This window comes from Pollachius pollachius (genome assembly GCF_949987615.1).
Source record: "Pollachius pollachius genome assembly, chromosome: 6".
In the NCBI taxonomy this organism is placed as follows: domain Eukaryota; kingdom Metazoa; phylum Chordata; class Actinopteri; order Gadiformes; family Gadidae; genus Pollachius; species Pollachius pollachius.
In genome coordinates, this window is record NC_136939.1 from 8471050 (window position 1) to 8484140 (window position 13091).

Consider the following 13091-nt stretch of genomic DNA (forward strand, 5'->3'; position numbering starts at 1 on the left):
GACTCTTTGCTTATGCATCGGGCAGAGATGTCTTTCAATTGGCGTTTGCCTGTCTCACCCAGATAAGGACAAGTTGTTTTGATTCCGAATGAATCATTGTTCCTCCATAAGGTTAGTTTGCTGGGTTAGCATTTGCTTTCCCTAAGCCACTTCCATTCACTTACGGAGTTACAGTACCCTAGCACCTGCTCCTGGCAGGGGATTACACTTTCTACTACTTTCCAAAGATTTCCGATGTGTTTCCAAATAGTATCTTATTTAAAACGAGGGCCAGCAACCACACAACATGAAAATTCTATAGACAGAAAACTTTTAGTTTATTTCGCTTTAAGTGAGCCTACTTAAGTGCGCTTTCATTCCCGAGGTTAAAGCCTCCTCTTATTCTTACACTAAACATTCCCCCCCCCCCGCCCCGCCCCCCAGGGACATCGGTAAGGACAAAGACAAGTGCGACGGCGGGGAGGACGAGGACGGCAAGGAGCAGAGCACGCCGCGCGGCAGGAAGACGGCCAACAGCCAGGGCCGCCGCAAGGGACGGATCACCACCCGCTCCATGGCCAACGAGGCCGCCGCCGAGGAGCCCTCGCCTCCCTCCTCCTCCTCCGCCGCCGAGCCCGGGCCCCCCGAGCCCCCGCAGGCCTCCAAGGTGGAGCCAGCCCAGAAGAGCGGCAAGGAGCCCCCCAAGCCCCAAACACCACTGGCCGCTATGGAAGCCAACAAAGGTAAGTCGTTGCGCTACGTTAACGACGCTATCCCTCTGAAAAATGTCTGGCTTGAATGGGTTGGAAGTGGCCTGGGCCACCGCTGCTTTCAGTTTGTGTGTGTGTGACTGTGCTTGTGCGTGTGTGTGAGTCCGTGTAAAACGGCTTTACATGCTGACTGTAGCGTTTTAAATGCACGGAGGCCAGTGTGTCACTGGGTGGACATTCTATATTCGATTCAGTCTTTTCAAAGCTGGAATGTGTGGCACTGTCCAATATGTTGTTGTGACGCATGTCTTGTCTCGCCCGGCCATGGCAATGCCTTCCCCCTCTTCAAGCCGAAGCTGTTATCTGGGCTCTCCCTCGTGCACGTGAGCCTCTTCACGTGTCCGTGCGTGCCAGTCAGCTCCTCCCCCTTACTTCCCCCCCTGTGGCATTGCTCTGGTTTTGTCGGAGACGCTGGTACACTCAGGGTACACTGAGTTCGAGTTGTCACTCTTGCAATGGCATGGTTCGTTTCTCTGAATCGTTCTGCTGTCCGCATGGATGTGGGGGGGTGGGTGGGTGACCGGTCAGGACAGCTGGTGGATTTACACAAGACCCCGGGCACCCTGATTAACTAAACCCTGTGTGTTCAGCCAAGCCCCCTTATCCCTGACCTCCTGGAAGCCCCTTCTGGTGCCATCAGCCACTTACCTAGGGGGATGTCACTTGCAATCTGCCTAGGAGACTGGTGTGTGTGTGTGTGTGTGTGTGTGTGTGTGTGGGGGGGGGGGGGGGGGGGGGGGGAAATGGCACAGGCCGCTGCAATTCTAGGTAGGTGTGTGTGTGTGTGTGTGTGCAGAGGACAAGCAGGAGCTGTGCTCTGTCTGCCCGGCCATGTTGGGTCAGTGCCCGAAACACAAGCCTGCTTACTAACCAGACGCAAGCTGTTTTTACTTTCAGTTGTTGTTGTTGTTGTTGTTGTTGTTGTTGTGTGGACCCGGGGTTGACTCATTGTAGGGTGACTCATAGTAAGTTTAGAAGTGGTCTGCAGCACCAGTATCACTTCAAAGGTCCGCTTGGAAATAATTAGCCCTCGCCATGGCTGGACGTGGCGTGTAGGATTACCAGAACATGTGACTTCTGCTACGGTCGGGGGGGGGGGGGGTGGCCGGTCCGTCAAACATTTATTTGACTCGCCCGGACGCTTCTGGCAAGGGGAGCCTGGGTAGGAGCAGTCAAAATAACCCCCGGAATGGATCTGCTCAGCTTTCACCATGGGAGGAGGGTGTTGAAGTCCCACCTAAATGTCATGGGTGCACGGGAGGCTACATTCGTCACAATGTTTGCATAATCTCAATGGGTTCCATGGCAGGGAGTGGGTCATCTCCAACGCAACCCCCAAACCCCACCAGACACGCTCACTACTGTGCTAATCTACTCCCTGAGTTTTGCTGAGGCTAGGGTCATTGGAGCCAAGCTCATGCAAGCGGATAGAGGCATGGTGTGCGTAATGCATATGTGTGTGTGTGCATGCCTGCCTGCCTGTGTTTGAGTGTGTGTGTGTGTGTGTGCGTGTGTGTGTGGTAGGGCAGTGTTACAGCGGGGAGTTTGGGGGTAGTGGGTCGGCGGGCCAGCAGTCCTATCTGTCTGCTTGTCTCCATCCAAGGCCATTTCCCAAAGAGGGCGGTGCTTTTCCGTCCTCTACTGTCTGGCGCTAGATCAGCTGACCAGAGCCCTCCCACAGACTGTGGATTAGATTTGGACGGGAGGGGGGAGGGGGGAGAGAGAAAGAGAGAGAGAGAGAGAGAGAGAGAGGGAGCCGGAGAATGTGAGACCATGTGAGAAAGGGAGGAGAGCAGAGAGAGGGAGAGGGAGAGAAAGAGCGTGTGAGTGAGCGAGCAAGGGCGCAGGTCTCGGCAGCCCCTGAATGTAAACAGATTAATAGATTAGTGGCCATGAGAACGAGACGACCGAAGAGCAGATTGGTGCAAGCTCCCTCTCTCGCTCTCTTACTCTCTCTCTGGCCCCCTTTCTCTCTACTGCTCTCTCACTCTCTTTCCCCTGTGAGTACTGATGGTGCTCTCTCTCGTCTGTCTGTGATTTAGCTGGCACCGTTGAAACTGGAGAAACTTCTCGCTGGACCGAGGAGGAGATGGAGGTCGCCAAAAAAGGTAAGTGTTGGACTTTCCGTCTCCTTTTCCCTTTTTTCTTCTCTTCCGATCGTCTGGCTTTTTGTCATGTCTCTTCTCCCCCCTCCCACACACGCACACACACACACTCCCACTCTTATACAATGTGCTTAAATCGGCTGGTGTGCTGACTGTTGGATATATGCGATTCAGGCAACCACATCAGAGGGGAGACTTAGGGTTGATTTGTTTAGCGTCTATGTTCTTCTCAAGCGCTCTGTTGAGGCCCACCGTGATGCAGAAGAGCATGACCGCCTCTAAAGATCGCTATCTATTATTTACAATCGCACAGTCTTGTTGGGCATTCAAAAAAAAAATGTCATCACTCGCTGAAGGCATTTCCTTCGATGTTCTCTCCTCCTCGCTGAACCTTTCCTGGCCGGTGGGGCCGCGCTCCTGCAAATTTCCCTTGGCAAGCTGCCTCCGTGGCTCTGGAGGTGCGGCGTCCAAGGCCTTGTTGACCCCTAGTGAGAGCCGCCCTGATTAAGGTCCCCATGAGGTGCGACAGGACACGGGACAGGTTAGCGTATGCAGTGAGACAAATGAGGATTGATTAGGACGACTCACGGCTCAAGCTTTGGGATGATTTTGCTCTTCCACTTATTGAAGGGAGGCGATTGATTTTTATGATTTTGTTCCTGGCATGGCAGAACTGAATCTGGGAAATGTCTCCCCTCTGTGTGAATGAGAAGCTGAAAATCATTTTTCAAAGTCACTGGGGTTGTGAGTTCAAAATGATTCTCTCTGCCCACTGTTCATGTGAATGTTTGACGCTATTCATAAGAAGTTCTGTCTTGGTAACTGTATGCAATGTGGGAGATAAATGAGGTATGACTGCACAGCAAGTTTTTGACCGATGAACTGAGCTTCACTGACATTTAGAAACTTGTTTGAGTAATTTGGTGTTTGGGGTTGATTATTCGTTTTTGACTGATGATCTTTGTTTTAGACAGAGCAAGGATAAAGATCGATTTGATGAAATTTAGTTTTGGATGTGTGAGCCTTACCTGGTTGTCCCGGGCAAGGGCCTTTTGAAAAGAGAATAATGTCTCTATTGTGCTATTTTGGATGTCAGCTATCGAACATAGATTCTATTGGTTTAGCTGTGCTATCAAGTCCATAACCGATAGGGTCATTTGATCTGTCAGGTCAGCCAATTATTTATCTTTATTAGATTAAGTCCCCCCGCCCACGAGATTTGTTATTTACTACTATTTTATTATACAACCGTCAGTCAGCAGTCCATGAAGTGCGTTATATCTGCTACTTGTGAGCCAAAAGGATGATGAAACTCAAATAAAATCATTCACAGAAGTGAGGAAACTTTCCCAATAGAGTAAACGCCTTATGAAATCACCCGTCCCACAGCCATTTCCAGGGAATCGTCTAGCCTGACCTCATTGAAAAAAAGAAACGGAAAAGAAAACCTTGAGTCTTTGGTGCCAACTTTTAACCTGGCGTCAGCAGTGCCCAGCCGGGGGGTTCGAACTCGATCGGACCTTGCCATGGACAGCGTACCATAAAAGGTGGTTAATAGGTTGTCTACAGTTGTGTACTTCGCACGAGTAGGCGGAGTATATTAAGAGTGTATAAATTCTATGAACATTATCGGTGATGGGTGGAAGGACAAACAACAAGTTTGACTAGTAGACACAAACTCATTGGCAGTTCCTTTTCAGTGATAAACGCCCCAACAATAATCAACATGGTGCCTTATCTATCCTGTTTGAATGGTGACTTTTGTTCTATTGAAGGGACTGGGAAACAGGACGGGAGTCACAATGCCCCATTGCTCTGGCTACTTTGGCAGGAGCACTAATTAGGCTTTGAGCTCACCTATGTCGCGGGTACTGGGTTAAATGCCAGCCATGTCCACTCTAATAAGCGATGCCAGGCAGGAAGGGGAAGGAGAGGGGTCAGCAGGGTTGCAGGAGTTGTGTGGGAGGTTGCCCTATTATTGGAGGTAGTCTGGGAGTTGTTCAGTGTTAAGTGACTCCTTGGCCCGCTTTCAATCTGATCTCATTGTAAGCTTGGATTCTTAGGGTTTTCCTGTAGGCATCTTGAGAGGTCCCATCGTTCGGGCCAACGTTTCCTGTGGGAGAAAGGGTTTATGGAGCTCTGAATGCCGAGTTGAAAAAAACTCATATTTCACTCTCTTAGCTAAATTGGAGTCCATTTATTTGAAGGCCTGCATTTTCACGATAAAGACCAAATATTGTAAAATTATTCAATGTTTGTATTTTTCGTATATTTGTGCTCGCAAACATATTTGTGCTTACATCTGTTATACGGCTCTATTACGTTGGGACGCATGCCGGCACTGTAGTTAAACCGACAAGTATTAACAGAAGTATATATGTATCAAATGAAATTGCTCTATTCTCGACTGTAAATGATAGCGCTGGGATTGACAGCCAGCTTTGGTTTTGAACGTTCACCCTAGCCACCACAACAAACTCTCACTTTTATTTGAAAAGCTATGTTCCGTCGCCACCCTCCAACTGAGGGCAGATCTGACTGATCTGCTCCTCTTGGGACCCGACACACAAGTGTATTGACCGGCGTTTGCTGGCAGTCCGTGCTTAAGTCGCCCGGTCCTCTCGTTCTTCTCACCTCAAGGTTTGGTGGAGCACGGACGTAACTGGACAGCCATAGCGAAAATGGTGGGCACCAAAAGCGAAGCGCAGTGCAAGAACTTCTACTTCAACTACAAGCGGCGACACAACCTCGACAACCTACTCCAGCAGCATAAACAAGTATGTAACCACAGCCCCCCCCCCCCACCCCTACCATAAACATGAGGGCAAAGGCATCATGGGTATTCTATGATGGGCTCCGTGATAACGGCCGTGTTTCCCTCTGCCCTCAGGACACGCGGCGGGCGAGGGCTGACATGTCCCAAGGCGAAGGCCTGGCCACGGCGTCGGCCGACGATGACGAGGACAACCAGGACGACAGCGATGGTCAGAGGGGGGATGGGACGATTGCACATCTCACACACACTCTAGCGCACGCACGCACATACAAACATGCATATATACAGTACATACATTAGGGCTGGTCGATTATGGAAAGAAAATCATAATCACGATTATTTTGGTCAATATTGAAATCACAATTATTCAAACGGTTATTTTTGAGTTTGAAAACATGATGTATTTATTCAGCATGTCTCTCCCCAAAACCCTTTGTAACTGAGAACTTTGAAATTTAGCCTTAAAAAAAAAAACACAAAATGGTTAAAAAGAAAATGTTCAAATCTAAAATAATTTACAGATATGCATCTGGCTGTTCTATAACAAAAAAAAAAAAAAAACGAAAAATCGATTATATTAGTTTTGTGATCGTTTGACGCTGAAATCGAGATCGAAATTAGATTAATCGCCCAGCCATAACATACATGCACGCATGCAGGTACAGGCATGTACACATACAGTAGAAAAATACATGCATACACGCACACATACATACAGTACATTAATACATACATACACGCATTCATGCATGCACACGGGCACACACACTCACTGCATGTGGTGTTTGTACGACCCCCGTAGCCTGCTGTGCTCTCAGGTGTCCCGGTCTAGGGTCGAGTTGGCAGTAAGACCGTGACGCCTCATGCATGGTCACAAGTCACGAGCCAAAGGGCGGTTACATAAAAAAAATAAGAACCGGAGCCTTTTTATATCCTCCTCCATCCTCCTCCAGTTTTATAAGGCAGGGAAAAAACGTTTGCGCTGTAAAGTGTGTGCAATGTGGGAAAATCATGTGCGGTGAAATCTAAAGTTATGAAGTCTTCCTAAGCGCCGGAGGGGCCCCATTGTTGCGTAACAGTCTTCTGCTTTGAAGACTTTGAAGAAGGCTTGCTGTTTGGAATGCGTCCGTAGTCCGCCTCACTGGTGCTGCAGTGCATACTCACTGCCGTGTCTGGAAGGAATCAAAGCGGTTATACACGGTCAAACTTCTCTATTTGAGCGTCCTGGATCACTTTTTTGTTGTTGTGGTTTTGTTGTTTTGGACACCATTTTGTTGTCATCCTCAGCATATCGGCATTCGTTCTTCTCTGGGATCTATATATTTGATTGTATATAATGCGTCGGTTCTGCTTGCTGAGACAATGTGTTAATACATGTAGGCTGTAGTGGTCGTGGGCTGGCTATTGACACCGACAAGTTACTTTAGAAACTACAATTTGTAGTTTATGTCCATGGACTACAGGTTAATTATCCAACATCCAACAGGAAATTTTCAGCATAGGTTGTGTTAATCATATATGTTAGCGGTATATTTGTCTATATAGTTTAGCAGCTAATCTTAATGTCTACTCAGCACAAGGTCCTGGGTCCAAACTCCAACATCCCCATTCTGTTGGCTTCTACATAAATCAAATAAATATCAGTTTGGATTAACATGTCGCTTAAATCACCAAACTTAATTTAAACCCATTGAACATCCAGTTTAGGTATACCTATTAAATGGAGTTAATAAATGATTGAAATCAATCTTATCTCCTAAAACTGTGTCATGGTAAAACCAGCATGGACCATATAATCAGGGTGCTTAACATCCTTTTTGCTGGATTTCTAACCCTTCACTCGTGCACTCTTCCTCCGCCTTCCCCCTCCCATCAGCCGGGGACAACAGCTCGGACACAGAGAGCGCTCCCTCGCCCTCGCAGGCCGACCCCTCCAAGGCCGGCGACGGCAAGAGGGCAGACGGCGGGGCGGCCAACAGCCACCCCTCGGAGCAGGACCAGGCCCAGGGCGCGGCCCAGGCCCAGGCCCAGGGCGCGGCCCAGGCCCAGGCCCAGGGCACGGCCGCGGGCGGGAGCTCCAAGGCCCAGGAGACGCCCTACGGCGAGCTGAGGGTCAAGCAGGAGAAGAGCCCCGAGGGCGACGGAGGCACCCTGGACGAGAGGGCCAGGGCGGCTCCGTACACCGGCGTGCTGCACCCCAAGACGGAGCCCCAGGACCTGGAGCTGAGGAGCGTCGGCGGCAGCGGGGAGGTCCAGGTGAAGGTGGAGCCCGAGGCTAAAGAGCGAGGGGACAAGGGCCAGCCGGACGAGCGGCAGAGGGAGCTCCACTCGGACAACGACTCCAGCGCCACCTGCAGCGCCGACGAGGATGTGGAGGCGGAGCCAGAGAGGCAGAAGTGGGTGTTTTGGCTTTTTGGGTGTCAGGGTGGGGGGGGGGAGGGGGGCACCTTGGTTGATTTTCATGGTGGTAGTAGAGCGGTGTTCTGATGACTCTCTTTTACAGAATGTACACCTTGGATAAGCCTTCGATGCTGGGGCCCCCGGGGTCCGTGCTGGTCTCCTCCAAGCTCAACATGCAGCAGCTGCATCACCGCGCCGCAAACATACCCCCCATGGTAGGTCACCATGGCAACCTACCACGGCTCCCCGCAGCTCAATGGAGCTATTTAGGGAGGCATGGGGGACAGGAAGTGGATCCGCAGTGATGCGTTCAGGAGATCGCCCCGTCGATATTTTGAACCGTTCTGTGTCAACAAACCATTTGGTATTTATTTATTTTGTGTCAGGTTCACGCTACACCTGAGCTGTAAGCTGCCCATTGTTGTTCCTCAGCTAGATGCTGTTCTTCCACATTTCTGTGCAGTGTGATACACACCTGGAACATATTTCTGAATGGTTTCCTTTCTATTGAAGGATCACTTATTACAGCGGCCCAGCATATTAGATCCTAACATATGTCCTGTTAATCCTGGACTAGCATTATACAAACAAAAGCACCAAATCATGTCCTTTTGTGTGACTTTGAAACCTGGCAGGCCACTTCAGTGTAGTCCGAGAGTATTCAGTTTCTCTGCCAGCATCTCTCCTGGTGAGGTTGTGTCAAGTCCAATTTATTAGCATAGCCCTTAATCGCAGCAACAATCTCAAAGCCCTCTTAAGGGTAGGAGCGAGGGCTTGGCTCCTGATACTCGCCAGTGTCAGGGTTACTGACTTCTTCCTCCTCCCTTCTCCCTCTCGCTCTCTCTCTCCCCCCCTCTCCCTCTCTCTCTCTCCCCCCCCCCCCCTCTCTCCCTCTCTCCCCCCCGTGCAGGTGCAGGGTCCCTACGGGCCCGGGGCCGTGCCCGTCAGTGGCTACACTATGTTCCAGCACCAGATCAAGGCGGTGCATGAGTCCGCCCACCAGGAGGACAAGCAGAGGCAGGACCAGGGGGAGCCCGACCGCCGTCCCCCCAGCCACCCCGCCTTCAGCACGCGAGATGGTAAGGGGAAGGCGCACACACACGCGCGCGCACACGCACACGCAGACACACCCATACACACACACGCGCGCAGACACACACACGCCAGACACACAGACACACAGACAGACACATACAGACACACACACGCAGACACACAGTCACACAGACACACACATACAGACGCACGCACACACACACACAGACACACACACACACCCTGCTTTGACCTCGTCTGGCTGTTCCTCTCCATCTGTCTTTTTGGTGTGAGGTAGGCCTCCTGTGGTCTGTGAATGACAGACTATTCGCACCTAGAATTGATTCTTTCCGTTTTTATATCCTCTCATTTGTTTGTCTGATTGGTCGTCGAACGAGGGGGAATTCTGTGAGTGCAGGAATAGAAACTTGGCTGACCCAGTTCGTGTTGTCGTATTTTCACATTGCATGCATAAGTGAGATTGGACGCTGAGTGCCACTTTGCAGACAAGTCATGTCCTTCCCACTGTACGTGGCTTTATTTATGGTTGTTAGGCCGGTGCACCCCAGTAGAAGGGGATATTCAAAGCACCTTGCCAGGAAAGGCCTATAGGGAACCCTTTGACTGATTCATCTGCATGGTTGTCAAATGGATGACAACCATGCCCTTTGGCACAGTAGCCCGGTGAACCATGGAGTTCAAGGGCCCTGGGTGTATTAAGTCACACAATCCTTCATCCAGGTACGGGGGGTGCTTTTCGAGGTCCCTGGCGGTCTGTTGTTGAAACCCTCCTCTCCTAATAGTGCGTGTTCCCTCCCTTGTGTCCTGTGTGCCTGTGACCCGCAGGTAAGCCCTACCCCTTCATGCCTTTTGATATGAAGCTGGCTCTGGAGCAGGAGGCCCAGTCTGGGCGGCCTGGCTCCCCCTACAGGCTCTCCCCCAGGGAGCTGAGCAAGGCCCCTGCTCAGTCCGACCCCAGCGCCCCCAATGTCTCCCGCTACAGTGTGCCTCCAGGTAACCTGCACACCCCCCTTCCCTCTCTTCATCCAACTCCTGCTGCCTGCCCCCTTTTTTCTCTCCCATCTCTCCCATCACCAGTGGGCCCTTTCCACCATTTTGTGAGCTACTGTTGGCTAGCCACTGGGCCTCTCTTCTCCCTCACGCTGTGGGCTGTTTCTGGCTGCCGCCTGACCCTCACTTCATTGGCACGTTGAGCGATGGTTGTTTTAGATTAGTTTCATCTGAGTTGTATACAGGTTTTTTTCCCCCTTATATGCTAGGTTGTCATTGAGATATAACGATGTAGATGTATAATTGTCATTACTATATCTCAATAGCAGCGTAGCATCTGTCGTTTGCTGCACCATTTGCATGTCTTTAATCCGATGAGATGATTTGGAAGTGAAACGAACAGTCTTCAGGGCCGTTACGATGACTCGTGGTTCAGTGTTGAAGGGAAAGGCTTTTCTTTTTTATTTTGAGTCGTCACTGGTCATTCCCCTCCTTTCACTCCTCTCGCTTCAGCCCATCTCAACCGACCTACCAAGTTTCCAGTCGCTTTCGTCAACAATGAGCTGGCAGAATGAATATTAATGTCATCGCCCCTACACCCCGCCGTATGCCTCCCAGCTGCAGGGTCGTTCGTGTGTCACTCGCGTCATAGAGTGGTTTGTTGTGTTTCCCCCGGTTGGGGTTGGCAGAGTGCTAACGTCCGCGACCACTGGAAGAACTCTTAATAACACAGCGGCCATTTGCATTTTTGATTTTGTTAAGTGCCGGGGCATGACAGACTATGTGTGTGTGTGTCTGTCTGTCTGTCTCTCTCTGTGTGTGTGTGTGTGTGTGTGTGTGTGTGTGTGTGTGTGTGTGTGTGTGTGTGTGTGTGTGTGTGTGTGTGTGTGTGTGTGTGTGTGTGTGTTGTTAATCCATTTAGTTGGCCATCTCCCCACAGTCTGCTTGCGTCCCCAAGGGCAGAGCGCAGAGCCGCCATTTTATGACCTCAGATCCACTCTGCCTGTAACAGCCTGTTATGGTGGAACTTAATATTTTATTGTTGCTATTTAAACCCTTACCAAGCTCTTTGTGGATCCATATACTGTCCGCTGGGTCAGAGACCTGTGTGTGTTTAATGGGGAAGGCGGCTATTTTTGTCTTTTTAATTAATGGTTGTGTGTGTGCAATCAACACAAACTTGAATACAATCAATTGCATTCACTTTACGTAATCCATGGTAGCATTTTCATCTCTTTCATTGCTCTCTCTCTCTCTCCCTGTGTCGCTCTAGTCCTGCACCCGACGCCCAGCCAGACGGCCCAGGACATGCCGGAGGCCGTGCGGGTGTCGTTCAGGCACAGCCGGCCCCCAAACATTCCAGCTCCACCGCCCCTCATTCCCACCTCCAAGCACACGGACAAGCCCTCCTTCATCCAGGGTGGCTCCATCTCCCAGGTAAGCTCCCCCCGGAGCAGCTTAATCAACCGCCCTTAGATTTGATTTGAACCGGCTTTTAAATGGATATGGGTGATCCTCTCTGTTGGATGCACACACACCACTACAAACGTATCGAACCGCCGGCATAATCCTCCAGCAAAGTCATTATTACTTTATAAACAAAGCAGAGTGTATTGTATGTAAAGAGCCTTTTTAAAACCGAGACCGAAACGGTTATATGCCTACTAGGTAACTGTACAGATCACAGTCCGCGACATGTATACTAACTACGACATGAATCCCCGTCCGACTTCAAAGCGAAACTGTTTCACTAAGAGCACCAGCTCTCTTCAGCCTCAGCTTGACTTGGCCTGGTGTGCTGACCTGCTCTCTTATTCCTGCTCCTCCAGGGAACCCCCGGCACGTACCTCCCCTCACACGCCCTCTACGGGCCAGAGGGGACAAAGAGCTCTGTGGGCTCCATATCACTGGGTCTGCCCCGACAGCAGGACCACAACAAGCCTGGTAGGACGCCGCTGCTTTCACCACGGGTTGGCATGGGGATTGGCCGTTGCAAGCCATTTCAAAAACAGACCCTCTAGAGACATCACACTAGGGGGGGGTCCACCTAGCAGACTAGACCAGCAGGTCGCAAGGTTGATCTATTAATCGTTGATCCGGGTAGAGGCTGCCATTTGATATGCATGTCTGTCTGGGTAAAGCAGGTGTCTGTTTCCTTCATCTGGCTATGAGTGTCCCTCCTCATTCTACGTTGATGCCGAAGCAAATTTCCATTGACTTATCACCATTTCAACAGGATGGATATTTGATCCTTTCCTCATATTTAACAGACAGCGTGATCCCTAATTAGATTAAGTAGAAAGAGTTAAGTACAGTGTGCCTAGTCTACAGCATTCTGTGCTGCCATTGCGGCATAAAGCCGCCAACATTTTATCGACATTCTTGCTGAATTTGGGTTCCTGTATTTTTCCACCCTGTATTTATGTTCTAGATGTGAATCTTAGGGTTGGGTTCCCCCAATAAATGGTTCATGTAAAAAAACCTACAAACTGTAATGGGGCTCTTTGCCTTCCATGCATGATGATCAGGTTGGCGATTGGAGGTAGCATAATGTCCCTCGTAAACATTCTGTTCTGCAATCCGCCCGTTTACCTTGAGATGTCATTTCCTATGCTGCTGTACAGGAAATGCCAAACACTTTACCTCAAGTTTTTCCGTGCAGCGACATATCTTGAGATTGGATTGAGTTTGTGTGCCTGTTTTGATTGTGGTGGTTGAGGAATTGGAACCCCCATTGTATTCTCTTGGGTCCATGCGTCCCTCAATAAAAGGCTGGGGGCAACTCTATTAGTGCTGTCCTGAGAACCCACTTCCTGGAGTTGTTTTGGTAGTTGCGGCGGTTTTGTTGTAGCTCTCCTGTTCCGACGAATGGCTCCATTCACACCGGATAAACAACACTGACAAGCCTGCGCGGCGGTGCTAATCACTCCATGCGTTCACCCCGACCCCTCTCTGACACTGACTTGTGTCTTCCACGTTGAGTTTCTCCCATTCACACTACTACTGATGCACTGT

At 50.2% G+C, this 13091-nt stretch overlaps 1 protein-coding gene across 2 annotated transcripts in view; it reads left to right on the top strand.

Moving 5' to 3' along the window:
* ncor1 (nuclear receptor corepressor 1) overlaps window positions 1-13091 on the top strand; it is a 57365-nt gene that overhangs the window by 24911 nt on the left and 19363 nt on the right. For both annotated transcript variants that reach the window (XM_079738669.1, XM_079738670.1), the window contains 10 exons: window positions 424-722; window positions 2792-2857; window positions 5495-5631; window positions 5745-5838; window positions 7507-8026; window positions 8134-8245; window positions 8941-9109; window positions 9912-10079; window positions 11350-11513; window positions 11906-12020. In XM_079738669.1, coding sequence (XP_079594795.1) covers window positions 424-722; window positions 2792-2857; window positions 5495-5631; window positions 5745-5838; window positions 7507-8026; window positions 8134-8245; window positions 8941-9109; window positions 9912-10079; window positions 11350-11513; window positions 11906-12020 — 1844 coding nt within the window. The remainder of the gene's footprint in view (window positions 1-423; window positions 723-2791; window positions 2858-5494; window positions 5632-5744; window positions 5839-7506; window positions 8027-8133; window positions 8246-8940; window positions 9110-9911; window positions 10080-11349; window positions 11514-11905; window positions 12021-13091) is intronic.